Source organism: Fibroporia radiculosa, assembly GCF_000313525.1.
Source record: "Fibroporia radiculosa TFFH 294 genomic supercontigs, scaffold3773, whole genome shotgun sequence".
Taxonomy (NCBI): Eukaryota; Fungi; Basidiomycota; class Agaricomycetes; order Polyporales; family Fibroporiaceae; genus Fibroporia; species Fibroporia radiculosa.
The window spans coordinates 42,777-69,355 of NW_012133393.1; the positions used below are offsets into that span (position 1 = coordinate 42,777).

The following is a 26,579-nucleotide window of genomic DNA, read 5'->3' on the forward strand; positions in this document are numbered from 1 at the left end:
TGGCCCTCGCATCTCAAACCCAGGCGAGGCTGTCCCATGATTTCTCCCGGCGTCCCTTCAAATCGCATGCACAGCCCGCGCACACACGCGGGGCCTCTATAAAAGTATTTAGGTGCGCGCACCTTCCGCTCCTCATTCTTTTCACTTTTATTTACCTTCTTCATTCATTCCCAATGGCAGGCACCAGCATCAATTACGCACACGCAGCAGGCATCTACTCCATTGCCGGCGCCGTTATTTTTGCCATTGTCTACGCCCCCCTTCTTGGCCTTTTCTTCTTCAAAAGCATTCGCCAGCCGACTTATGTCTTTATCGTTCTCACCTTCTTCTGCTTCGGTCAGTCCTTTGGGCTTTCATACCGAATTTTTGCATCTCTAATCTAGCAAATGCAGTTCGTATCATAGCCTTCATCCTCCGCGCCGTCCTTGCAGGGTCATCGTCGGCCGCTCACAATGAGCACGTCCTAATCGCAGAGGAAGTCATCTACAGCGTATCTTTCTTCGGTATGCTCTACTCTGCGTATACCCTTGTCCTTGACCGGTACGATCTCGTCCATGCACTCTTTCCATGCACCCGCTAATATCGGCCGCTCACAGAGAATCGCTCATCGACATGGACGTCATCATGAGCTATTCGCCCGGACCCGCCAAGCTGCTATTCCGCATAATGCGTGCCCGCATGGTCATCCGAGCGGCCCTCATGGCAGCCGTCGTCATTGGCATCATCGGATCCGTGAGTACATCACGAGCTCATTTGCACCGTCCAAAGGGCTGACCGCTTGCATCCGTTCCCAGGTCGACTACGAGACTGCCTCGACGCTGTCATCGATCAACTCAGCGGTGAACCTGCGCAGCGCGAGCGTGTACATTTTCCTCGCCGTTGCCTGTCTCCTTACCGTTAACACAATCGTCCTGAGTGCGGCGACGCTCGGCGGTGTCCGTGCGTACATCTCTGCTCTCACCTACCGCACGTTGGACTAAAATCGCATGTCACCCGCAGAGAAAAAGCCAGCGCAAGCGGAGGCGGACCAGGAAACACATTACTCTACGAGCGGGGCCTTCGTTCTGTTGGCGATCGCAGCCCTCATCCTTGCACGGGAGGCATTCTACGCGGGTACAGAGCACAACCTTTCCAGGGTACGTTTGGCCCTCACATTCTCCGACCCATTTCTCATTTCTTTCTATTAATAGCAAAACAACGAGCACTGGTGGTATCCCTTCTCTGCTGTCACAGAGCTGATCGCGGCGATGCTCTTCCTCGTCCCTGGGCTCGTACCTCCACGCCGCGAGCTCCCAGCCGAGACCCGCGAGCTCGCCTTCATTTCATGAACGCCCTCTCACGACTCGTGTGGATTGACGGAGAGAAAATATTCCCTGATATGCTATGCCCAGCTTGATACCCCGTGCGTAGATGCATGCCACGACCCGCCATGCGCGCCGCTTGATACGATACAACTTTAAACTTATTGTTTAGTAGACCTAACGACTATTGATATTACAATCGAATTTAGTAGAACCAAGTACTGAACTCGAGGATTGTGGAGACGTCACAGCTCGAAAATTGTCCTCATCGTAAGTGTAAGTGTAAAGGTCTATCTATATGCTGTGCGCCTGCTTGTGCAGAGCTTGGCCGCCCCATATGTGTCGTACCTTGATCAATTGCGCGGCGGGCAACAACTGTCAATAAGGATCCCGAACACATTCCGATCATATCCAAATATAGCAATACCCCGCTGTTTTAGATAAGGCGGGGTCTACATAAATTTTACTTCTCGTCCCGACTCAACCACTACATTAGTATCAGCAATTCACAGGTCATTGAATCTGGGGTTATATTCGACACACTGGCATTTGATAGGTCAAAATGAGGTGAGTCCCGAGATATTATACCATGTGCTTGTACGCTTGCGCTGAGCGGTGCTCAAAGCTCCACTTTGGAACAGTGAGACATGTCGTTCTAATTTGAGACCGCAAAGAATCCAGGACTATATTATTTTGCGTCGGAATATGTCAATGGTGATAGTCGACATGTCCTGATCATGACGCTTTCGAGGCTCGTTTACCTCGCTTGTGTCTCGCGCTCTCGTGTCTTCGACTTGCGCTTACTCCTATGTTTATCTTGAACGATAAAAAAAACAGATCTGCGTGTGTTCTATCCCTCATACTCGGTCAGTCTCAAGCACTAATGGTCATGCTGGAATACGCGAGAGTAAATCCGTCGAAGTATATGGCGAGGTTATGCTCGCAGTACGACTGTATAGCCCATTCAATCATTCCCAAGCATCCTCAGAGTCAGCCTCTCCGCTCTTTGAAACCCAGCCCTCAGGCGACTGCGACATCAGGTACAATAGCGAGCCTTCGCGATACTATCGCCCTGTCGACTCCTGCCTCTTGTAACTTGACCTGTTTCGTTCTCGTTTTACTTCATTAAATGGTGACCACCCAACTAATTTCCTGCTCATTATGTCCAAATGCTACATCTAACGTCCAACGGCGATACTCTGAGTGCGGTCATCCCTGTCATACTGGCGCTAAAGTAGGATGTTTCCATGCTTATTATAATCTCAAGACGAGGCTTACGATGATGCACCCCTCTAGGCTACCCAAGGAGCAGTGTTATGAGTTGATCATGACTTATGCATCTAATGGGGACCTTTGTTGTCATCATTATAGAACCAAGTCAAGATAGTTTCCTACATCGTCTGACGTTCTCCAGGCTGAGCTTGCGAAGCTGTCCTATTTATACGCTAAATACTGGACATGATTTCGGCGTCATTCTCACAAATTCTTGCAACTTTAAGTCTAGAAGATGCAAAAGATTAGGCATAGTTGTTTCGATGTGGGTGTTATTTTGCCATGCTCATTCACTTCTGCAGCCCCAAGGAGCTCGTGAAATTTTGGTTTGTGCGATTATCAAGCGTCCCGGCACGCGTATGATGGTGAAGATGCGGACCGCCTCCATAACGATAGACACGAAGTCACGGGCAGTTTCTTTTGTCACGAGCAGCCGACGGCGCACTATGCCCACACATAGGTTTTGCGCTCTCCTCCATGAACTGCAGCACTTCAGATTTGAAGTGAAAGTAAACGGGCCGTAAGTGTTGTATCTAGAATCCTTTTACTAAAGGTCTTCAGTATGCCGAGTGCGGTGCGAATGGATCCGTCGCTCCTATTGCGTGTACGACATTGCCATAAGGAGAAAATCCCTAAGGGGAAAGCAAATGCGGGCGAAGCAGGGCTCATGCGGCTGCGTGTCAAACACTACGCTAGACCTTACACTGGGTACAGTAATCAGCCGGCAGGCTCGTGATGGGCCATTACTGTTGCCGGGTCGGTTAACTCAGTTTTACTCCACACTCACCTCCATTTTAACATTTCTGCTATTTTTTCGAGGTTGAACGAAAGCGAATGGATGTCCACTTTTGCGTGCCTTCTTGTTCAGTACTTAGTACTGAAGACATTCAGTCATTGTCACACTTTGGTGTCTAAATCGGACAATGTGCCGGCCGAATAATTGAATTTGTCGCTCCTACTGGCGGGATTACCATAGGCGGCATCAATCATCACGAAGACATTCCGGCCAAATCATCCACCAATAGAATACTTAGTTTCAAATGTAAGATTAGATGAATCTGAGTGAGCTCTATAAAAGGGCAGCTGATTCACCGGTTATTTCCCCAGCCCTCAGTTGATCTGTGAGCGAAGTTCTTCAAGGTCAGGTACTGGATAGTGAGTATTTTGGGACGATTATCTGCAGGTTATGCATCGTTGAACGCTTCTCGTAGCCTGACTCGTTTCGTTCGCCCTCTGCCTGTGCGCGACGACCATCCTTGACCAATCCTCTGCAGAAGTTATCAACTGTCATAATGCGTTTGACAACAATGTTCGTTGTCGGGGTGCTTGCGATTGTTCCTGTAATAGCGGCAGACTCGGAGTAAGTTATGTTGCTGCGCTTGAAGTAAAACCTGTTTGCCTACGACCCCTTTTTCTTTTAGGCAGACCGCACACGACCTTAAGACGCATCTGTGAGTCTATTTGGCAGGTCTGTTCCGATGTGTCTCATCCATTGTCGTAGCCACAAGTCGAAACCGCTCACGACACAAAATGCGCTGGAGATGGCTGAATTAGACAAGGCCGATAAGGCGTGCGTATTTTTTGACGCCTTCATTGATTATCCCTTCTTATTCATCGTTGTAGCGCAAAGGGCTCCGGGGAGAACGGAAAGCGCGACTTTAGATCTAACTGGCATGCACACGAAGATCGCTTCCATGGACATGAACGCTATGAGCAGTACTACCCTCAGCGCGAGGGGAGACGGTCCTACCGTCACGAGGACTCGCAGTACCACTATGCCCGTGCTGTGGTTCGTGCCTTTCTTGATGAACTGCGGTAGTCCTTCAGTGAATTATGCAGTTCACGATGACATGACGTATGTAGCCACTTCTGAACGACGAATAAGCACTTTTCTGAGGGCTCATCATGGTATTATTGGCTGGCTTGCGCGTTGAGATGCACTGAAGGTATGGCTGTACTCAGGCCGCTGCAATATCAATGCGTGCGTGCGTACGCTCGCTGTTCATCTGAGGGTTACCGTACACGGCGCATCTTGAATGACTGGGTTAGTGGCACATACCCCGAACATCATTGCATGTGAAGGACTTCCCAACTGTTCTTTGTCAGGGTGAAATCGTCCCTATCATGGTTGAACTTGGTTCGCACGACGGCAAACATAAGGAAGCTTAATGAAACTCATATTTGCTAGAAACAGGTCTGATCTCAAGATGCAAAAACAGGTACTTTTGGCATGAGTTGCCACCATGGGGCGCACTGGGATGCACCACTGGTATGGACTATCGTCGGCATGCGCCGCGGCGCAGCCCACAGAAACAAAGGGCAGATTTGGTACCTGCCGATGGGTGTCCGTGTGGTTGCGCCACCGCTTATTGGAAATTCGGAACCTTTGGAAAATACGGGTTTTCGTGGACCATTTTCGCTGAAGGCCTAACCCACTTACAAGCGTCTCGGATGCTACAAATAGATTGACACGAATACACGCCATCGACGATGGCAAGTCACAAGTTCAACAATACAAGACGAGACGCGAGAACAAGAGCTGGGTAAGGACACAAGTGCGCGACAATGACCAAGACAACCGTGACGTGCTTTCAAAACAACACGAACCCTCCAAGTTACGGGCATTCGTGGGAGTCGACGTTGATGAACCATGTCCCAACGATTCCATCCTACAAGTACCTATGTCAGTAAAGATGCCTACATGATTAAAGCATGATACTACTAACCCTACTCTCACAGGTGTCAGGGTGGGCGAAAGACTGATCTGCGAAGTCCGACGGAGTAGAAAAGCACATCTCTGCCCAATTGTCCCAGGGCTCTTGGTGGTTAAACAGGTGAGCCTCGACACGCTGAATAAAGCCAGGTTTTAGCTGCATGTCATGGAACCTTGGAGGTATTTGGTCATACCTGCTGGTGTGAACCGAAGCACTCCTAGAATGTGTTGAGTTCAGATATACAATGAGTCGAGACGAGTGCAAGACGTACCTTCTTCTCGTGGTTACCCCACCACGTCCGACATGTCGGCTCATTCCCCTTCACAGTCCAATGTGCAACGATCTTGACAATCCCGTCCTATTGACTGTGAGCGCGATACACTCATATAGGCACTAGGGAATACTTACTACATATTCCTCAGTGCAAATATCCGGATGGTCATACGTCTTGCCGTGAATATTGATGCTCGTCTCCATGCACCACCTCTGTGTATCCTCTCCTTCTGGGATGTTGAACAACTCTGCGTGATACTTTCTCATCTCGTAGCCTAGGCACCGCTGCTCCGCGACCGGGTCGCTCCAGTAAAGGCGCGCGCGCTCCCTGCGCTCTTGGTCTGCTCGCATCGCGTCTTCCTTCGTGTGGACTGCGTTCTCCCTATCACGCACAGCTTTTTCCCTCTCGGAGACAGCATCCTCGTCCATGTGGAGCTGTGTCTCCCGACTATCAAGACTATCCTCCCTCTCGAAAGTGACATTCTCTCTGTATGAAATCGCGTGTTCCCTGGCGACGATAGCCTCCTCCCTCATCATTAGGCCGTTTTGACGTACGTCAAAGATCGGCCTAACGATGATATAGGATATCACTAAACCCACAAATAACCCCACGAGAAATCCTGCCAAAACTCTTAACGTTTTATATAGAGTCAAAATTCCGAAGGATTTTCCCTGGATAACTCGACTCGACTGACGGGGTCCAGGAAGGAGCGGCGAAGCATCGCTGAGGGGAGGCTCAGTGGGAGCAGGATGGTTTGGGGGGGAAGCCGTGTTTCTAAGCGAGGTATAAACAGGTGAACCCTCAGGAGCAAGGTTGAGAGAATTTGTCGAACTCTTTCTGCCGCGCATGGTTTTTGAGCCGGTGACCGGAGAAGCCAGGATGCACAGGGATGCGAGTACAGTTGGTTGACGGCCGGCATCTACCGGTCTCTGCGCGGTCTATATACAGTCTTAGGATTGAACAATTTACAAGCGTGCGTCCACAGCGGGGATCTCACATTACTGTATCCGTCTCAGCCTTATTGATCCTTGCAGACTTCACCGTGCCGTTCCTAAGGCCTAAGGACTGGGCCATTTATCTCCCCCCTAGTCTGATTGGCAACTTGCATTCGCGTGCGCTCTGCCGGTGCATATCGGTCGCATACAACCCGCACGACACGCCACAATTACTCCATGTCTTCTACCGGTGATCTAGGCGGATTCAATGAGAACAAGCACATATATGATTATTAAGATGCTAGGTCGGATGCATACCCCAGGCCATCGAGCGTCCAGTGGAGGATCAACAGCACACACAAGTAAAGAAGTTTCAAGCGGCATCCAACCTGTGCAGAATGGGTATCTCATCGGCAAGAAATCAAAATATATGCGCGGCGTAGGCAAACAAAAAAGTACGATACGTGCACAGCTGGTGTATGACCACGTACGACGCCGACGGGTTGAACAAAGCCATCCAGATGCCCATGGGCCACAGTTCCAATTCCTCGAGGTCCGGAAGGCGCCGCGCGAGCTCTGCGAGCACATGTGGAGTAGGCATCATGGTCGAACCAAGATCGTGCGACGCACGCAGCAGCACTAGCAAGCGTAGCTCAGGCCACGCTGCGGCAATGTCGAAAGCCAGCTGGTCAGTCAGCACTAGCTGCAGGTACGGTGCATCGAAAGTGAACTCGCTGATGCCGTGCAGTCCGAACAGGATGCGCACGAGGTCATCGACAGTATACAGGCGCCAAGGCGCGCTGATCTCGCGCCCCTTCCGCAGCCGGAAGCTCAGGCTAATGCTGCCAAGCAGCAGCGTGCCGCCCGCGACGAACACGTTCAGCGCACGATCTTGACTCGCACGGACGCGTGTTGATGGGGAGGATGAGGTGGGCTGAGCTCAGACGCGGGAAACTGATGGCGCTTGAACATGCCTGGAGATCCATTGGCGTTCTCTGCAGTGTGAGAGAGCGTAAGAGCGGCAGGCTACACTGGATGTCTGCATCGAATTCCATGGCTTGAACCATGCACTGCAGATCGGTGAGGCTGCAAAGGGTACCAAGCGTCCACAGGAGGGCCCCGTCGACTAGGCAATCGATGAGCTGCAGCGCTCGCAAATGCGTCAAGCGTGAGATATGTTCCTTGCAAAGCGCGCTGTTCACCTCCCTCACTTGCAGTTCTTCGAGCTGGGGAACTAGAGAGGCGGTGGTTTGGAGCATGGGTTAGTACAATGATACACAGTGGGATGAATATTCATCCACGGTATCGACGCGAACATGGACCAACTGTAGAGAAGAGGACAGTAGGAATGAATGCAGCGTAACGAGAGGGGAATGGCGTACAACTGCACAGCGAAGGTGGCGCAGGGAAGGAAAGACAATTGTGCCGTCTGCGAACCGACGTGCATAGTGACACATAGCAGACATGCCCTCGAAGTTGTCACGAACGATGTCCAGATGAGTTGCAAACGCTGCGTAGTGCTGGAATCGCCCCCATCTTCTCTGGGGTTCAGACTACAAGAGTCGACATAGGAAGCCTATGAGTGAGTATAGGGAGTTACTCACAGAAGATCCATAGTCTTTGATGCCGCTTTCGTCAGTGACCTCCGGCGGAGATGGTCGGGTTGTCTTCAAAAGAAGATTATAGAGCGGGCGCGCATCCATTAGGTGCCGCCAGATGACAGGAAGCGCGTACGCTGAAAAGATGCTGCAGACAAAGGCACAGGAGACCAGCGCTTTCGTCCCATGTATGTAGTGTTGTCATAGCTGAAGATGTACCGCAGAATATCTGGCGTCTGTAGGGCACAATGCATCACAAAGGTGGTTACGCTGGTGAATAGCGAAGGAGTAGTACGGAGACACGGACATTTAGACGCATAACAAGGCTCCTTAAGTAGATTGCAGCTGCTTGAGCGGAGCCGAGGCGACCGATTGCTCGTGATCATTCATTCTTCGTCTGTACCGTGAACGCCGCGCTCTGAGAGAGGGAAGTACATGGACTCAGGCTCCTGACATCGACAGGCTCGTCGATCAGAGTGTGGCATAGGGCACTAGCTAAATGGGCCCAACCTAACTGTTTTTCTTCAACGGAGTCATTGTGTTACTACTTCCAGATATCTACAGTTCGAGCTTTGATCTTGATGCGCCAGATCAGGCCTCATTGAATAGCCTGGAGAGAGAGGTAAGTCCGATATCTAGGGCCTGGTGCCAATAAGTTGTAGAGGCTCGACGGTCACACCTTCAGAATAATTTCATTGAGTGTCCTGACATGTTGACACATGAAGCCGTTAAGAATGAACCTGACGCATTTGAGACACTAGCCCTGTCTTTGCCAGGTGGGCGAGAGGAAGATTTACAAGGGTGGAGGAGGAGCACAGCTAGTCAGGTTACGACCAACTGGGAACTTGACTCAGCCGATGCCCTGGGATTTCCCGGCCCCCTCCCCGCGCCAGCACCAAGTATCTCAGCTGCGACTTGTCTGCACCTGCACGCCCTTTGGATCTTGCGACCGCAGACATAGATATGCGCAGCGAAAGAAGTGGCTCGCTACCATTGAAAGTATCTGGTTGGCTGTTCTATGAGTTCAGCTGGCGACCTTTGAAGCACCCAACCACTTTGGAATCAATTCTCCAGGACCACATGACGTCATCCAGCTCCCGCCGAATCATGGTCGTCGCGCGCATATAACTGTCCTGCACTTCGCTCGCGATGCATACATCCGCCCGCTTCCCGAAGCCTAACTCGAGTACTCCGTCAGATGACCTCCTCCCTCCCCCCTCTCGTTCAAGCATGCTCCGGTGCGCTCGCAAGCGCGTCAGCGAACGCCATCTCATACCCGCTGGACCTTGTCGCGACGAAGGTGCAAACGAGCAGAAATCTGCATCGTCGTGGTACGAGAGTTTACTTCCAGACATTCAGCTGATTGACTCGCAAACCACAGATCTGTGCGGTACCCTACACATCCTACGACACATCTTCCACACTCGTGGTGTTCCCGGTTTGTATGGCGGACTCGAAACAGACACGGCATCCACGCTTCTGTCCAAGTGAGCGTTCCCGGTCGCTCATATCAAAGTTTTTGTTCCCATTGCGCATCTCACCAGCTTCTTGTACTTCTATTTCTACGCCCTCCTGCATGCCCTTGTCGCGCGGCGCCTCTGGCATCGTCTCAAATTTCTCTTTTAGCCACCCTACGAAAGGCCCTAATCTCCCCCACTGCACCCTCCCTGCTGGGGGGCCCTACCGAACTCGCTATCGGCTTCATTGCGGGTGTAGCAAGTCGTGCCATATCAACCCCGCTCAGTGTCGTCACTGTGCGATTGCAGAGCAGCGGCGATGACGATGATGCTATATTGGCAGACTCAAAAGTAAAGCAACAGAAACGGACGTGGTCTGCAACTGATGTGATTCGAGATGTCTATCAGGAACAAGGCCTTGGAGGATTCTGGGCAGGTGAGTTGCGCGGCGATATCACCCCTGCCCATGTTGTACTGACACATGCTTGCCTCTCAGGCTTCATACCCGCCCTCCCGCTTGCACTCACGCCTGCGCTCAGCCTCCTCTTCTTCAAGATTCTAAACCGGATGCACTTCCCGCTCCTCCCAACGACCACTGCTACCCCTGCGCGGGCGGCGCTCCGGGCGTTCCTCGACGGCGCATGCTCAAACGCACTCGCACTCGCTTTGTTATACCCTGTCGTCCTAGCCAAGGTGCGCGTACAAGCGTGGCGGCCGACCCTGCAGGAAGGCGCGTCGCGAGGCGCGACAACGATGATGGACGTATGGCGCACTGCGCTCACTCAGAGGGGGTGCGCAGGGCTGTATGATGGGCTTGGCGCGCAGATCGTAAAAGGGTTCGTGAACCAGGGTGTAACGATGATGGTAAAACAGAGGTGCGGTGATGATTTGCTCTGATAGCTGGGCTGCCTGCTGATGAGATTTGTGATTGCAGGATTGAGCAGGCTCTTGTGAGGCTCTATGTCCGCGGATAAGATATGGCAACGTTTTAATGTCAGAATATGAATGGGCGGAATCTTTATGCCCGGTATGGTTTTTTATCCCGCCATCTGTGCGGAAGTTAATTGGAGTGCTCAGGGCAGAAGATTTGATGGAATTTTGTCTATGCCGTTTGCTTCTCGCTACATGTGGATACGTGACTTCGGATGGTGGATGAGTTACAGTTCCTTTGGGTGCTCATGGTATGAGTGTTTTTGACATTCAAGGCGTCGAACATCGCTCAGACCGTCGAGATTGGGCACCGAATCCTGATATGTTTTTAAGCCGCGCCACCAGCATTGTGACATTGCGTTGACTAGTTACCTGCAACAAGTTGGTACTTACTGACAGTTACTACTTGCACTATGAGATCGATTTGCCTGGTAGCATTTACGCTTATCAGGACAAATGTTGCATTAATCAGGTTGAACTCCTGAAGATCCACAGTGCAATGAGGGGCTGAGTTGTCGTGATGGACTCAGTGCAGAGCTCAATTTTTCTTCAAAGTCCTCTTTTGACGAGGTCGAGCCTCTGTCACTTCAACTTGAAGTTGACGAACCCGATTCGGACTCGGATGTACGGCTCACGCATTTGGAATCTGTTTCATCGCGCCATCAAAATGTCTGTGCAGGGATCTCGAGGCGCGTGCGCAGTCCGAGTCGTTCGACAGATCTGGACTGAGGTCGTCAGGGATTTCTTTCATATTTCACCCAGTCATCATCACCGGTCATCGCTGGCAGTTTGACCGCTTTCTCACAGCTTTCCTTTCCTCTCACTTTTCACTTTCGTTTTCGCCCCATCCTCGCGAACGCAATGCCCGGCAGCATTGGCCGTTCCGTTCAAGATTCCCCCACCGTACACACGATGCACCGCGCGCTCCATATTCCGGATATCTTACAGCATATACTCAGCTATTTCGACTGGAACGATAACCCCTTCAGAGAGGACCGGGAGACACTGCGTAGCTGCACCCTCGTGTCCCGTGCAATATCAGATTGCGCTCTGGCGATTCTTTGGAAGACATTGCGCAATCTGCGTCCTCTGTACGCCCTCATGCTGACGACCAAGGTGGGTGCCACGACTGGTTTGTTACCTGCAAGCCATAAGAAACCCAGCGGGATCTATGTGAGCGGATTATCTCGAGACGCATCAATGATGTCTTTCTCACAGTCACTGCCAGTTTGAATATGGAGACCCGTTTAAGACATGGCAGCGACTTCAGTACTATGCATCATTCGTGGTACATTTGACTGTTACCCACAATGACCCGGAAGGCATGACGGCCTTGTGTCGGTATGCACGGCAATTCGGGCATGGCAAAGCTCTGTTTTACTCCTTACGGCACCTGCGCTGGGCCGTGGGTCCGTTTACGCCCTTTGCTACATGCCAATTCCTCCTCTTGTCGCCATCGCTCTGCTCGTTGCGAATCTCTATACACTCCCTCGACGAGTTCTCACAGAATGTGGCTCTTTACGGAGATCAACCTGTGTTTCAGACCATTGCTCGCCGTGCGCCTCACCTGGAGGAGCTGCAAGTAGGAGGGCTCAATAGTCTTCTCTACTTGGAGCCTATTGCTAATCTTGCTCAATTGCGTGCTATTGAGCTCAACAACTGTGTCGTCGACTCATTGCTCTTCCACGCACTCGCTCCGTTAGCGACTGTGAAGGACGTCAAGATCGTAATTCGCAGCGTGGATCTCGCAGAGGGCGAGGTGTACCATCTACCATCTATCCATTCTCTTAGTTTACAGGGAACAGCATCTTGTATAAAGGCGTGCATGTCTGGTATGAACCTTGCGTACCTGCGCGCTCTTCGTCTCACCCTTCCGGTGACAACATCTCCTGTGGAATGTAGCCAAGTCTTGGATTTACTACTCAAATTGGACCTTCCTCTCCTCGTAGGCATTCGGCTCACTCTCCGAACCAGGTATGACCTTGCCGAATGGGACAACTCTCAGGCTATACATCATTTAGAGGATTACATCCGAGCTCTCTTCCCAATGCATCAGTTGGAAGAGGTTTGCATTGACGCCTACCACCTGCCCTTGAGGCTGTCGACCGCAGTGATGAAGAGTATGGCGGCGGCTTGGCCGATGTTGAGGGGTTTAGCACTGCGCTATCTGCCCCAAAGCCAGTTCTCGCCTCCAACCCCTGCTACGCTATTGGATCTCGCACAGTACTTGCCGGGTCTACAAACGCTTGCGCTATCCCACCTAGATATCACCAGGATACCTGCTACCATAGATCTGCACCATCTGCACCATCTACCGTCTAATGGCCTACGACATCTGTCCGTGGAAATTCGTGGCATGGTTACCCGAGTTAGTGACTTTGCCCAGTTTCTCAACACGCTGCATCCGCAATTGCGCGCGACAGGGACGCTGACTGGGCAGACATCGACATGGCCATCCTGGTTGCAGATCCCCAGGAACAACAGCACCGAGGTCTGGCGCTGTAAAATTGACCTGCCATCCCCTCTCGATAACGTCTGTTATGCTTGCTCTTCAGTCCAGCTTAGGTCGATACTGATAATCGACTGGTTATAGGCTTTGTTATCTCTGACGTCCGTTTGAGTATCGTTGAGATACGCTTGGACGACTGTGGGTATATACCTGGAGGATGATGTTCCTTGTGTGTAGCTGAGTGCCTCTTGTATCGCATATGGGTACTATCATTCTTGATGGCTGGACTAGCTTTACCTAACAAATTGCCGCTTTCAGAGTGCAGTGGACTATGTAGGAATTGTTAACAGATATTCAAAGCGTTAGGGCACCAAAAACGCACACCATTACATGCCTCATCGTCGAGATGCTCCCGTGATATTTGGAAACGCTGTGTTTGCTTGTTACTAATTTATGTAGTCCGTGTATATCCAAATCGAGCATTCGACGGATGAACTCTATCAAACGTGCCGTTACTTCTCGGCTCGAAAGACGCACAGCCTGTTTGCAACACGACGGCGGCAGTGCTCCCAACGTACCCTTCACTCGCCTTCACTGCGACGATGGCTGGGTTGCTCGTTGCGATACGGCCGTATGTATTGCTTCTGCCTCGTTTGTGTTCTGGCAGGCCGTGGTCTACTGGTATCAAAGCTGCATTTTCTGCCAAGTTTGGTAAATCGTTGTCTAAGCTGTACCAGCGGAGGCACGATCGGTTCTATTTCGACGATGGTACTGTTGTGTTTTTGGTGGGTCCTCTTATAACTGTTCAACGGTAGATAGAATATGATGTTATCGCTCGCGAACGGCGACCAGGTGGACAACGTGCTGTTCAAGGTGCATCGTTACTTCTTGGAGCACAAGTCGGAAGTATTCCAAACGATGTTCATGCTGCGTCCTCCGGAGGGCCAGGAAGTGGAGGGAGAATCTGCGGGTCACCCTATTATTCTCGAGGATACGAGGGCCATCGACTTTGAGAGATTCCTCACGGTATTCTACCCTAGGTATGATTGGCCAGATGCTAGATATTCGAGAATGACCAGCTCATCACGAGCTACCAGGGATGTTCGATATCACGACTTGAGCACATTCGACGAATGGGTATCGGTGGTCGAGTTCGCTTCGAAGTGGCTATTTACAGATATCCGCGGCCTGGCCATCACGCGCGCGACCGCTGTAGGAACCCTGGCGGAGCAGATCGTCATGGCGCGCCGATACGACCTGCCAGAGCTTCTCCGCGAGGCGCGCCGCTCGATCTGCGAAAGGCCGCAGCCGCTCACCCTCGAGGAGGGCCGACAGCTGGGAGTAGACGAGGTTATCATTTTGTCTGAATCTCGACATCTCAAGCGTACAACGGGCTTTGGTGTGCGGAAATATACACCAGAAGAAGTCGATCGCCTCAATGAGGCATTCCGCGCGTTAGAGGGATAGGCAGGCTAGGCAGAGACGTGTTGACGAGACGACCTGACCCCTGGAGTGCTTCAGCTGGTGATTATTGTTTCGATTGATACAGGAGAAACGGAGAAGCAAGAGCGGCACAAGTCGACACAATATGTATGTTGGCCAAGCCATGTTGTCATGTACGAACCCAGACTGAGAGAATGTCATGAGTAAACAGCACGAATAGTGCTCTGGAGGCAATGCATTCTGAGGACACATAATTAAACAATGACAGAATAGCATCATATAACCAAAGTTTTGGAACATTCAAGCATGAGCTGGTTTCATCGAGTGTAAGTGCGGTCGTCGGGCCTCAGCTCTGAGGTCTGAGATGGGAGCTGGTCCTGAGTTCATCAACACCGAATCAGAGTTCTTGCTGTGCACAAATGTTGCTGCCCGGGGTCTGGACATCCCTCAGGTGGATGGAATTGTACAGTATGATCCCCCAGACGATCCACGCGACTACATCCATCGCGTTGGTCGCGCAGTGCGAGGTGGGAAGGGTGGTCAGAATCTGTTTCTCCTCTCGAGCGCGCTCGGGTACTTGAGGACGCCAAAATGCCTTTTACGTTCCTTGCTCACATGGTCTGCAACATTCATAACCAGGTAAGTCTACATATGCTACGCACGCAGACCAATTAACAAGCCCTCAGCTAGAAAAATTGCTGCAGCAAGACTATTTCCTTCTTCGGTCAGCGAAGGAATGAAATCGGGCTTGCCTTCAAGCTCGTATGCGTCGTATTCGCTCATGAAGACTTTCGACAGGAATGCGTTGGATCTTGCAGCCCTTGGCAAGTCTTGTGGCTTCGCGGTGCCGCCCAAAACAAATGAGCACCTTAGAATGCACGAGAACTGGAATAAATATCGACGAGATGGAACTGTTGGGGCCCAATCCAGATACTCATGCTGAGGACCCCGATATAAAGCCATAGGGTGAACGCTAGGCGTCCGAAATACGGCGACTGGAGATTTTGAGCCAAAAGAAGGTGTAGAAGGAGGTATACCGTAAAGGCAAGGAGCGACGAGTCAGACTGCTCAACGGTGGAGTCGGTGATATGTTATTAGCGGTACTCATTTGTTGTCGTGCAACCCGTCAAGGCGTGCTGCACTTGAATCCCGCATACACTGTACCCAGTTTTGTAATCAGCCACTTTGTCGCATATCTGATGGTGTGCTCTTGGGCTCGATCCAGTCGCGTTAACGGATTTTACGACGACAATTATTTTTGTCGAGAGTATACTCCCGTTCTCCATATTTGGTAGCTGGTACGCTTTTGCGTTTCAAACTTATGATCGGACGAGACCCGGGGATGCATGTCGCGAGCCGCTTGACTTTCGACTCCTCGCTCAACATTCCCCGCTGCCCGGAGCCCAGGCAATCTGCCAGTCAGCATCGTCACGACTGTTGTCAAGCATAGCTCGCTCATCGTATCAGTCGCATTCGAGCCGTAGTAGTGCGCCGGGTTTGATGCACAATTCGATAGGTTGGCTTGAGGTTGCACTGTGTTGTGTTGGCGCCGAGTTCATTCCCGCGGGTTTTCTCCCTCACTTCTTTGCAAACTACCGGCAACTCGCTAGCCTTGTCTCGACTATCATGGATCAACCATGGCCAATTCTGCGGCGTCTCTCTTGACAGCGTGTGCGTATATGTTCCCCCGCTTTTCCCCTCACTCTTGCCGCCAGTCTTGAGGTTATCTACGACATGTCCCAGATTCATGAATTCGGTGGCTCCCTTCCCGCTATTCCAGACGATGTGACGGTCGCACAATTTATGTTCGATTGCCACCATCCGCTGAGGCAAGAACTTGATAAGCCGGGAGCGTGGTTGATAGAGGACGCGACTGGGCGCGAATTGGTCAGGGAAGAGGTGTGTATTGTTCAAATGGCTGGTGAATGGTCGCTGACGGGCTTAGATTCGTGCGCGTACTGATGCGCTGGCGAATTCACTGAGTGCCCGCTGGCAAATCAGTACGCTGTGTCTACTCTTGCCCGACGTGCATACTGATATTCAAAATAGGAGACGATGATGTCGGTGCGCCCTTTCTCACTACTTTCATCACCGGGCCTCGGTATTGAATGACTCACTGCAGTCTGTATCTTCAGTCCGAATCACGTTGGTATGTCCTCGTGTCACTTGTGAATTGACACCGTACCTAACCCTGTATAGACTATCCTTCCGCTATATGGTACGTCTCGACGAAGAAAACTAGTATACAGCTGACGGGGATGTATGCAGGGCAATCCACCGCCTTGGAGCCATTGTCACGTAAGTCCACAAGTCAACTTTAATCTAGCGAAGAATGTTTCGACAAGTCGTGGTTAGCACCGCCAACCCGTCCTATACCGTCGACGAACTCGTATACCAGCTGAAAATCACGCGTGCGACGCTTCTCATCGTCCACCCATGGGTCTATCCCATCGCCCGTGCTGCCGCTCTCGACGTCGGCATTACTCTTGATCGCATCATCCTCATTGAGAGTGGGACTCACGATGCGGAAGCGAAGCATCCGAACGTGCAAGAGCTCATTGAAGAGGGCGCGGGACGGCCAAAGAGCTTCGTCGAATGCAAGCTGAAGCCAGGGGAAGCGAAGACCAAGTTGGCGTTCCTGAGCATGTCCAGCGGAACGACTGGACTACCGAAGGCAAATGAGACCGTTTCTGAGGCGGCCCGCGAACTAATGCTGCCGTGCTGCACAGGCTGTCATGGCCACTCACTACGCGCTTGTCGCGAATGTTATCCAAACCGCGGCGTTCTTTTCCAGCGATGCACGTCCGCTCACTCAGCAGCCGGTGCGTCCTGGGTTTGTGACGTTAGCAGGTAAGCCTTGACCTGTTTGTGCGAGGCTTTTTGTGAACCGCGCTTCCGACAGTGCTGCCCTTCTTTCGTATGTGATCATGCTGTGTGCTATCAGGCGCGTACAGTGCTTAGTGCTCTCCTCCGTCTCAGATGCGTATGGGCTCGTGTATATCATGCACTCTCTGATCTTCTACGGGGTGCGTATCAGTTGGGTACGCCCATAACAGTATGTGTGTGTTGAGCTGCATCACAGCTCACGCTGGTGGTGGTTCCCAAATTCGACTTTACCGGCATGCTAAGGAGCATCGAGCAGTACCGAATTAATTATATCTGGTAGGTGCGAATATCCTTGCATGAAGTTTTGTATAGATTTTGTGTTGTGCCGTAGTGCCGTTCCTCCTATGGTTGCCCTATTGTGCAAGGTGTGTCACGCTGCACTTGTCTTCCAGCACAAGCGCACAATTGATGCCTGGACTTCATAGCACCCAGACGTTGAGAAGTATGACCTAAGTTCTGTGAACACAGTGGCCTCTGGTGCCGCACCGTTGACCGCCGAACTCACGAACCGATTGACTGCACGCCTGCCCCACGTGCTAGTCGGCCAGGGTTACGGTTGGTCTGCGCTCTCGTCTTGTTGCAGCCAAGTGCTGACAATTGACCGACTGTTAGGCATAACAGAAGCCTTTGTGCTTGTCTCGATGTCCAGGACGGACGACAGCGAGACCCCTGGCGCGTCGGGGATGCTCGCTCCGGGCATCGTCGCGCGCGTGCTAAAGGAAGACGGGAGCCTTGCGCAGCGTGGTGAGCCTGGGCAACTGATCATCTCCAGTCCCGCATTGGCGCTTGGGTATCTCGGGAACGCCCAAGCGTGAGTGACCCTTCCCTCGTCGTAGTGGGATGGCTGGAATTCCCCCTAACGCTACGCGCTTAAAACGAAGGAGACATTCAGGGATGGTTGGCTCTACACAGGAGACGAGGTCATCATCAACGAAAAAGCGGAGGTAATTATCATTGACCGGATCAAAGTGAGTGTAACCCTGATGGGATCCGTACATTATTGAGCTCGGTCGCGCAGGAACTACTGAAAGTCAAAGGATTCCAAGGTAAGCGATGCGATGTCGTATAATGTGTTAGCCAAGAGTCTAACACATACATACGCTGTCAGTGGCGCCCGCCGAGCTCGAGGGCTTCCTCCTTGACCACCCCGACGTGGCAGACGCCTGTGTAGTCAGTATTCAAGACGAGTACAACGGTGACCTCCCGCTTGCCTACGTCGTTCCCAGCGCAAGTGCCCAAGCACGAATCGAGAAAGATTCTGCGGAAGCGGGCCGGATCAAGATGACACTGATTAAAGTCAGCTGCATCCTCTATCATACATCGTGTTGCTGAATATACGCTGCCAGTATGTCGCGGAGGGGAAAGCGCACTACAAGCAGCTGACGGCGGGTGTCGAGCTGGTTGACGTCATTCCGAAGAACCCCAGCGGGAAGCTCTTGCGTCGGGTCCTGCGCGATCGCGCGAGGGAGGCGGCGAAGCAGGGGAAGCTTTCCTTGATACCTAAGCCCAGGCTGTAATATGCTATATTTTGGAGGTTTGCGTGGGCGATGTATTTGAGGCATGTGAGGGTAGCTCAAAGGATTTCCAACCAACAATATCCTGGCACTAAGACGGTGCTGGAGTGGGTTCCCTAATGACCACGCCTCGGGGGTGTTTTCACTATTGGATGTAAAGAGCCATGGATTCCGGATGCGACAGGCGAATTTCTACAGTTGGTGTTTCTCAGCCTCGGATGGCATGCAAATGACTCGTCTGGTACGACATAAACACTTTGGGCTTTCGTGGAATGGCTTTTGTATATTTTCCTTCCCCCGTATTCACACATGGAGAGCCTTGTTCGCCTTTTCAAGTCCTTAGCGTCGCTTTGAAGCTGGTTATTCGTGTCTGGTTGGCGACCTTTGACTTGGGTACTGCGAGACTTCGGCGCGCTTCTCCTTGATAATGACCCATCTAGGATGACGCACGTTACTCTGCCCGCTGCTCCGATTGCCCCTCCAGTTAAGCCTTCCAACAAGAAGCCAAGGTGACCAGTTCACACTCCCATCGCAAAAAATGAGGATACCAGTCAACATTTCGGATTTGACCCGAAGCGTGCTTCGGCCCAAAACCGACGGTATGCTGCCAACGCTCAGGAGTTCTTCCTGGGACCGATGCCGATGCAAGACTTTCTGGACGACTTTCTCCCAAGAGGTAGCGAGAAAAGCATGCCTTCCATAAAGAACGCATTCAAGGGCATTCCAGATGCGGCGTATCATGAACATGATATTTACGCGCCTTTGGTGAGCAGATTTGACTGATGCAACATATTCTGTGCCGAGTCCATGATCTTCAGATATCTGCACTCAACGGAGACGGAAAAGAGATAAAGTCTCGATGCCCTGGCTTTGTTTTCGACGGCACATCAGTCAGAAGCGAATTGTACGGCAAGGGTTTGATGCGGCCGGATGTTTGTTGCTATAGATATCATTGCTAAAACAAGAGACAAGAATAGTAAACCGCGCGCTCATTTGGGCTATGCAGAGCTATTCTTCGAGGTCAAGAGAGATTCAAAGCAAGATTTTTTACGGATCCCGAACCAGGTGCCTATCATGCCTCCCATCAATTTATTCTAAATATCTCGAATGAAAAAGTGCGAGAAAAGCACGGAAGGCCCTCCGTCAGAATGTTGCCTATGCCGCTGGGGCGTGTGCACGACAACATCGCTCTTTCTACTTCTCGGTGTCATTGTCTGGTAGCCATGCTCGCCTTATACGCTGGGATCGTGCGGGAGCCATAGTGACTGAAGACTTCAAGCTTCACAAACACCCCAAATTTCTGTGCGAGTTTTTATGGTGATTTTCTAATTCCACGGATGCGTAGCGTGGCTATGACATGATAGTCGAGCCGGCAAGTCCTGACGAGGAGGTGCTATTCAGAAACACCATCTCATGTGCAGGAGCAACTACTCGAGGACGTCAAAACCGCCAGTGCACTGAAGCGGGCCGTCGACGAACACTATCTCGAAGGCAAGGTGATTGCTGTAAAGGTCTATGACGGTGTGGCTCCGACTCGCAGCGTCCACAGGTATCTCATATCTCGACCGGTCGTGTCCCCATTGTCTATGGCTAGTCGGGCTACGCGCGGATACTGGGCCGTTCGTAGCGATGGTCAGATTGCATTTTTGAAAGACACTTGGCGGTATACTGGGGAGGACTTCGAAAAGGAGGGTGGTATCTTGGTGAACTTACACGAAGCTGAGGTTCGGAACATACCTGAGCTGCTGCACCATGGAGATATATCCTCTCAGCCTAAAGCCTCCATTTCAAGTAGTTCTAAGGGTAAGGAAAAGCAATCTGCAGTAGATTGAAACCTTGCTGTAATGTGCATTCACTCAAAAATTGCAGTTTCATCTCACAAGACGCTCACTGACTTATATCTCGATGCCGAGTGGTCGTGCAAGGGTGCATCCAGTGGACAACGACGTATTGTTGTGGCTCCTCACATCCATTATCGCATAACGTTGAGCACCGTAGGCTATCCCCTCAAAGCTTTCCAGAGGCACAGAAGAGTTATCGTACTCCACACATTGTGCCTACGAAGGTTGATCTTTTTTCATATATATCGTAAGTTTTAAAAATGACACAACGTGCTTAGCCATGCTAGATGCGCATGCAAAAGGCAAGAGATTGCATCGGGACGTTAGTTTGGGCAACATCGTCTTGTTCCAGGATCCCAAGAACGGTACCCGACGTGGCATTTTGATTGACTGGGAGCTGTCATGCCTAACAGATCGAGAAGGGCTAGCTCGAAGTCATGAACGAACGGTGAGGTTTATGCCACGTTGCCATGGGTGATATCTAAGTCTAGGGTACTAGGGTACATGGCGATTTATGTCAATCAGTCTTCTAGCCGTTCACCAACGGTCTTTTCATTCTCTGCAAGATGACATGGAATCCATGTTGTATGTCATCATCTATTGTAGCATACAATGGAGGCCATACGATGCTCAAGACCACGTTGTGCTCGAGAACATTGGTGTAATGTCTAACAGCGGCAACGACACCAGTGGTGGCGGCCTAGGCAAGATGGCCAATGCGCGGGATAGACGGTACACTATGAATTTTACATTCCGAAGCCCTGCACTCCAAAAATGGTTGAACACCGCCATGGACTACCACAGTCCTCTGGGCAACAAGATCGATAAGTGGTCGGACCCGTCACATCTCAAGCAGTTATGGATGGAGGTTTTGAAGGAGCCTCTGGAGAAAAATCACAGGGTGGACCGGCGGGTGGACGGAAATGTCAGCCAGGATCTACAGTCTCCCATGGTTTCTGAGCCTTTGCAAGCCCTGAGCTCCAGACCAGAACGGGTGGCGAGCCCGATACACAGGGCTGGCTCAGCACGTAAGCGTACTCGCACCGAACTCCACTTCCAACAAGGTATTTCAGACAGTGCCAAAAGATCCAAATAACACGCTCTACGTCGCGAAGAAATTTTGCTCAGAGTGTATCCTCAGCGGAAGCACGACCTATATCTTCAAGGCAATCTACCCGCAGTGTCAGCCAACAACCATCTGGTTCAAATCATGGGGAAGGCACGTCTTCTCTGCCTGCCCGTGGGCGGACGCCACTGGTGACTCGATCCAGAAGGCGTCGTCAAAAAAGGGGGAACAATTAGATCCAGCGATTCATTTTGCAATCTCCAGCTGGAGCTGGGTAGACTCCCGCATTTGGCCTTCAGCGCAAGCGCCCCGACAGTATACCCTGCAACTAGCATCTCAGGTGTCGGCATTAATAAAGAATATTATACCAAAATGCCTCTCGTCTGATCGTTCTTGCCAATGTGGACTAGCATGTAGCCTATGTGCTCATTTCATGGGCTCAATCGTGACGCAGATAAGTTGAGATAAAACTCAAATCGGTTGTTGGCCGCTGAAGGCAACGAGCTATGGAGTATGACGTGAACTATTTTTTTCGGTTCTCATTTATTGTCCGCGAGGGCCTGGCCCTATGTAGACATGATGTACGGTGCATGCGCTACTCCCGTGCGTACGATATCGAGGCAGAAACATTGGACGACGTGAACTTGAGGCAGCTTCCTACATTTGTGTTTCTCAGCTTCGAGCTCATGATAAGTAAATGACTTGACTTGTATGCTTTTGGGCCTCGTGGACTTGTTCTCGTATATTGTCCTTCCCCTCTTCCTTCACGCGGATTCTCGTCGATCGAGCCTGCTAGATAACACTTGACCAAACAATTCCTCTCGTCAGAGTGCCCGTGATCATCCGGCTTCGAGAAGTCGCCAGCCAGCCCGCAGCTACATATCGCATGAATATTCATACTCGAACTCAATTTTGATATAACTCAGCAACTTTATTCCTCTCCACGCCAATGAGAAACAAGACTCAGAAGAATGCATGCGAAAGTAGCGTGGAGGTAGTGTGAATGTCGCATGGTTTCTATTACTTAATATACAGCTACTTGATACCCTTCGGGGCAAAGGCCTGCGAAAATCCCCGAGCGTTTACAAAGTATGCGATGAAACACACTGGTAGAGGCAGGACTCTGAAGCACAGCACTGCATACTGTATTGCGCATCAGCCTACTTACGTGAGTACCATCTGCAGGTTCATGTTCATCTGGGGTTGTGTGTCAGCTGAGCTTGGCGTGTTTAAACTCCTTGACACTGGCCTTTGATGCAGCGGTACCCTGAGCCTGTCTGCGACGTGCAAGTCACTCTCGCCAGTCGGCCACTGAGGTTGCCGGAGAGTGCGTCCGAGCTGTGAGTCATCAATATCACTCTTTCGCGAGCTTCAACGCGGACTCCGAGTTCAGCGGATGCGATACAGTGTTCTCTCTGCCTCCTACAGTAGACCCCCTAGCACACATACACATCTCTCGTTCTAACCACCATCAAGTGCGCTGCCAGCATGTCTGAAATCCACGGAATTGGCGGCCCTTTGCCAGCCATTCCGGACGACATGTCCGTTGCACAATTCATGCTCGACTACCACCATCCTTTCAGGCCTGTTCTCGCGCAGCCCAGCCCGTGGCTGATTGAGGATAGCAGTGGACGGAAGGTGTGGAAAGAAGAGGTGCATTATACGGCTGAGTAGCTACTAGACCGTTCTTTGACACGCGCATTTATTAGATATATTCGCGCACTGATGCGTTGGCGAATTCATTGAGCGCGCGCTGGAAGATTGGTGAGTTGTATTCTACATATGCGCACATCGGATAGCACACTCATTTTCAGAGCAGGAGAGAACGACGTTGGTGTGGCTCATTTATCTGTTCGACTTTGTCTGTCGGACCGTCTGATCGCCGCCTCTTAGTCTCCATCTTCAGTCCCAATAGCGTCGGTATGTGCCTATGCTGTCTTGACATACTGCATATATTTTGACAACGCCCCAGACTATCCTGTCATAATCTGGTGTGCTCTTCTACAACGCACATAATGCGACCCTCATTGATCCGGTTTGACAGGGCCGTTCACCGGCTCGGAGCCATTGTCAGGTATTTCTTTTCTTCCTCCACATCGACATATTTCCCTACATGACCATGTAGCCCCCTAAATCCCACTCAGACTGCAGAGGAGCTCAAGCATCAACTCAAGTCTACAAGCCCGAAATTACTCCTAGCACACTCATCCAATTACGCCACCGCGCTTGCAGCCGCACAGATAGTGGGCATCGCTCCTGACCGCGTCGTCCTTGTGGACACTGCATCAGGCTTGAAAGATCCTGCGGTGAGGCATGCGACTCTGTCGGAACTCATCGACGAAGGTGTGAAGCAGCCGAAGAGCTTTGTTGAGCGTAAGCTAAATCCCGGCGAGGCGAAATCGAAGCTAGCCTTCTTGAGCTTCTCGAGCGGCACAACTGGGCTGCCAAAGGTACTTCCGCGTGCACAGGGTCTACTCATGCAGCTGATGCCGCTTGCTTGTTGTCCAGGCGATCCGGATATCCCACTATGCCCTCATCGCCAATATGATACAGGTAGCTACGTTTCTGAAGACGGACAAGAAACCGCTGTCCGAGGCTTCGCTGCGTCCTGGAACCGTCATACTGGCTGGTGAGTTGGCCTGTGTCAGTGGCCAAGCAACATCAACTGAAATAGCCTGCCGCAGTGCTTCCTTTCTACCGTACGCGTGTTTACATACAGTCTTAGCGGAAGCACTGAGCTGCTGGGCCTTGGTAGATGCATATGGGCTTGCGTTCGTCATGCACTTCACGCTCTTCCATGGGGTGCGCATATATTCCAACTGTGTGTATGTGTGGCACACACTGACAACAATGTCGCCTGTGTCGCAGGCGACACTGGTGGTGATCCCGAAATTCAACTTCACCGATATGCTGAAAAGCATTGAGCGGTATCGCATTAACTACCTCCCGTAAGTCGCATTCACTTGCCCCCTGAACATCATGACACGTGCATCACAGTCTTGTTCCTCCCGTGGCTGTTCTATTCTGCAAGGTCCGTCGACGGCTATGCTAAGCCTCTCGTGATGGCCAACTGAACCACTGCCTACAGCACCCCGATGTTAAAAAATACGACTTGAGCTCTGTCAGAGCGGTCGTGTGCGGTGCTGCTCCACTCTCTGGAGAGCTGATGACCCAGCTCGCCACCCTCTTTCCCGAGGCGTGGATTGGCCAGGGTTTTGGTTCGTCCCAGGTCATCTCACCGTTCACGGCCTACCAAGCTGATGACAGGATAGGCATGACGGAGACGTTCACCATGATTGCAATGGCGTCGCCGAACTGTAAGGTGGCCGACCCCAGCAGCGCAGGCGTCCTCATATCTGGCCTTGTCGCTCGTGTGGTCCGCGCGGATGGAAGCCTCGCGCCGCCCGGCGAGCCCGGCGAGTTTGTGATCTCGACGCCATCTTTGGCCTTGGGATATCTGGACGAGAAAGCGTGAGCTAGTCGACTTGCATGCGGACGTGGGAAGTGCAGGCTGATATCGTTCGCAGCACAAAGGAGACTTTCAGAGACGGGTGGTTGTACACTGGAGACGAGGTGATCATCAATGAGAAGGCTGAGCTCTTCGTTGTGGACCGTATCAAGGTGAGCACTCGCGGTCGCTGATAGCGCCAGCTTGTCGTCTGAACGCACGCCGCTTGACAAGGAACTTCTGAAAGTTAGAGCATTCCAAGGTGGGTAGGAGGATGGAACTACCCATGTGCTACAGTTAATTGTGACGGTTTCGCCATAGTTGCGCCCGCAGAGCTGGAGGGCTTCTTGCTGCAGCATCCAGACGTAGCAGATACTTGTGTCGTCAGCCTTCTCGACGACTTCAATGGCGATCTCCCCCTCGCCTACGTCGTTCCCAGCGCCGCAGCGCAAGCACGTATGGAGACGGACCCTGCGGAAGGGGATAGGATCAAGGCTGCTCTCATCAAGGTCAGTTGTCTAGTTTGGTTTCTGCTTGTTTTCTGTGCTTTACTGACTCACTTGCCAGTACGTCGCAGACGGGAAGACGTCCTACAAGCAGCTCACCGGTGGTGTCGAATTTACTGACGTTATACCCAAACTTCCGAGCGGGAAGCTCCTGCGCCGGTCACTGCGTGATCGTGCGAGACAGATGGCGAAGCAGGGTCTGCTAACTTCCGTGCCTAAGGCAAAGCTGTGATGCGGCACAGATCAGATTAGATACCGTGGCCTATGATTTGTACGTTAGAGCCGACATGGTATCTAATGATTTGTTTTTATCCGCAGGCGTTCTCAGCTTTGATCTGACTTTCTAAGGTGAGTGACCGTCACCTTTCTACAGCTTACCGACTTGTCGAGTGTGAATCGTGGTAGGGTGTTGGCAAGCGCGCTCGGGCATGCTAGCGCTAGGAGAGTCTTTGAGTACGCGATCAGAGGTTATACACGCTTTCAAAGTTTTGACCCGAACATAGTAGATGTCTCTCCCCGCCATGCAACCGCCCTCACCGGACTGCCATCACAACCACTCAAATTCAGGGGCAACAGAGACACAACGATATCCTCCCACCCGCTCTCGATGACTTGTCCCAATCTACTGAGGTTCTCGACGATTATGCCTCCTTGACCAAGCACAAGCCGGTGCACTCTCCCCGTATCGCCCTCCGGCGTGAACTCGTCCGGACTCAACGTGTCTGCTCCAATGACTCTCACGCCGGTCTCTAGTATTCTCCGCGCCGCGTCCGGCTCCAGGAACGGGTGGTCGCTGTATGTGGGCTCGCCCCAGTATCGCGACCATCCGGTGCACAGCAGAACGGCGACGCCCTGCCGCATCCTGCCCTCATGCTGCTGCAGATCCGCCCACGTTATCGGCTCATGTGCGCGCTTGGAGCGCAGGTCGACTACGACGGCAGGGGG

The 26,579-nt window shown here is 51.8% G+C and overlaps 10 protein-coding genes across 10 annotated transcripts; 9 read left to right on the plus strand and 1 right to left on the minus strand.

The window, feature by feature from the left end:
• Positions 1-173: 173 nt before the first annotated feature.
• On the plus strand, positions 174-1,328 carry FIBRA_05066 (uncharacterized protein; the record flags this gene model as incomplete). Its single annotated transcript, XM_012326844.1, has 6 exons — positions 174-336; positions 393-540; positions 597-732; positions 795-939; positions 1,000-1,136; positions 1,191-1,328. 6 exons carry the CDS (start codon positions 174-176, stop codon positions 1,326-1,328), a joined length of 867 nt encoding a protein of 288 aa, XP_012182234.1.
• A 2,552-nt stretch (positions 1,329-3,880) lies between these two features.
• Positions 3,881-4,392, plus strand: FIBRA_05067 (uncharacterized protein; the record flags this gene model as incomplete). The annotated part of the gene is made up of 4 exons (XM_012326845.1): positions 3,881-3,933; positions 3,995-4,024; positions 4,075-4,143; positions 4,197-4,392. 4 exons carry the CDS (start codon positions 3,881-3,883, stop codon positions 4,390-4,392), a joined length of 348 nt encoding a protein of 115 aa, XP_012182235.1.
• A 796-nt stretch (positions 4,393-5,188) lies between these two features.
• Positions 5,189-7,755, minus strand: FIBRA_05068 (uncharacterized protein; the record flags this gene model as incomplete). Its single annotated transcript, XM_012326846.1, has 7 exons — positions 5,189-5,242; positions 5,300-5,422; positions 5,481-5,504; positions 5,559-5,645; positions 5,696-6,398; positions 6,988-7,338; positions 7,400-7,755. The coding sequence occupies 7 exons, from the start codon at positions 7,753-7,755 to the stop codon at positions 5,189-5,191; spliced, it is 1,698 nt and encodes a 565-aa protein (XP_012182236.1).
• Positions 7,756-9,243: 1,488 nt separating this feature from the next.
• FIBRA_05069 (uncharacterized protein) lies at positions 9,244-10,525 on the plus strand (the record flags this gene model as incomplete). Its single annotated transcript, XM_012326847.1, has 4 exons — positions 9,244-9,532; positions 9,721-9,987; positions 10,048-10,426; positions 10,486-10,525. The coding sequence occupies 4 exons, from the start codon at positions 9,244-9,246 to the stop codon at positions 10,523-10,525; spliced, it is 975 nt and encodes a 324-aa protein (XP_012182237.1).
• Positions 10,526-11,342: 817 nt separating this feature from the next.
• On the plus strand, positions 11,343-13,101 carry FIBRA_05070 (uncharacterized protein; the record flags this gene model as incomplete). The annotated part of the gene is made up of 3 exons (XM_012326848.1): positions 11,343-11,654; positions 11,710-13,014; positions 13,075-13,101. The coding sequence occupies 3 exons, from the start codon at positions 11,343-11,345 to the stop codon at positions 13,099-13,101; spliced, it is 1,644 nt and encodes a 547-aa protein (XP_012182238.1).
• A 431-nt stretch (positions 13,102-13,532) lies between these two features.
• Positions 13,533-14,397, plus strand: FIBRA_05071 (uncharacterized protein; the record flags this gene model as incomplete). The annotated part of the gene is made up of 3 exons (XM_012326849.1): positions 13,533-13,715; positions 13,783-13,970; positions 14,028-14,397. The coding sequence occupies 3 exons, from the start codon at positions 13,533-13,535 to the stop codon at positions 14,395-14,397; spliced, it is 741 nt and encodes a 246-aa protein (XP_012182239.1).
• Positions 14,398-16,107: 1,710 nt separating this feature from the next.
• On the plus strand, positions 16,108-18,776 carry FIBRA_05072 (uncharacterized protein; the record flags this gene model as incomplete). The annotated part of the gene is made up of 18 exons (XM_012326850.1): positions 16,108-16,272; positions 16,319-16,373; positions 16,423-16,437; positions 16,496-16,522; positions 16,573-16,591; positions 16,642-16,671; positions 16,729-17,059; positions 17,103-17,223; positions 17,276-17,290; positions 17,353-17,399; positions 17,456-17,535; positions 17,591-17,624; positions 17,685-17,814; positions 17,872-18,070; positions 18,152-18,227; positions 18,278-18,305; positions 18,368-18,555; positions 18,606-18,776. 18 exons carry the CDS (start codon positions 16,108-16,110, stop codon positions 18,774-18,776), a joined length of 1,731 nt encoding a protein of 576 aa, XP_012182240.1.
• Positions 18,777-19,409: 633 nt separating this feature from the next.
• On the plus strand, positions 19,410-20,605 carry FIBRA_05073 (uncharacterized protein; the record flags this gene model as incomplete). Its single annotated transcript, XM_012326851.1, has 2 exons — positions 19,410-19,538; positions 20,195-20,605. 2 exons carry the CDS (start codon positions 19,410-19,412, stop codon positions 20,603-20,605), a joined length of 540 nt encoding a protein of 179 aa, XP_012182241.1.
• A 673-nt stretch (positions 20,606-21,278) lies between these two features.
• FIBRA_05074 (uncharacterized protein) lies at positions 21,279-21,710 on the plus strand (the record flags this gene model as incomplete). The annotated part of the gene is made up of 1 exon (XM_012326852.1): positions 21,279-21,710. The coding sequence occupies one exon, from the start codon at positions 21,279-21,281 to the stop codon at positions 21,708-21,710; it is 432 nt and encodes a 143-aa protein (XP_012182242.1).
• Positions 21,711-23,168: 1,458 nt separating this feature from the next.
• FIBRA_05075 (uncharacterized protein) lies at positions 23,169-25,866 on the plus strand (the record flags this gene model as incomplete). Its single annotated transcript, XM_012326853.1, has 17 exons — positions 23,169-23,333; positions 23,390-23,444; positions 23,500-23,514; positions 23,574-23,600; positions 23,653-23,671; positions 23,725-23,754; positions 23,806-24,130; positions 24,189-24,309; positions 24,365-24,379; positions 24,436-24,482; positions 24,549-24,628; positions 24,678-24,711; positions 24,769-25,151; positions 25,208-25,301; positions 25,363-25,390; positions 25,450-25,637; positions 25,696-25,866. The coding sequence occupies 17 exons, from the start codon at positions 23,169-23,171 to the stop codon at positions 25,864-25,866; spliced, it is 1,797 nt and encodes a 598-aa protein (XP_012182243.1).
• Positions 25,867-26,579: the final 713 nt, after the last annotated feature.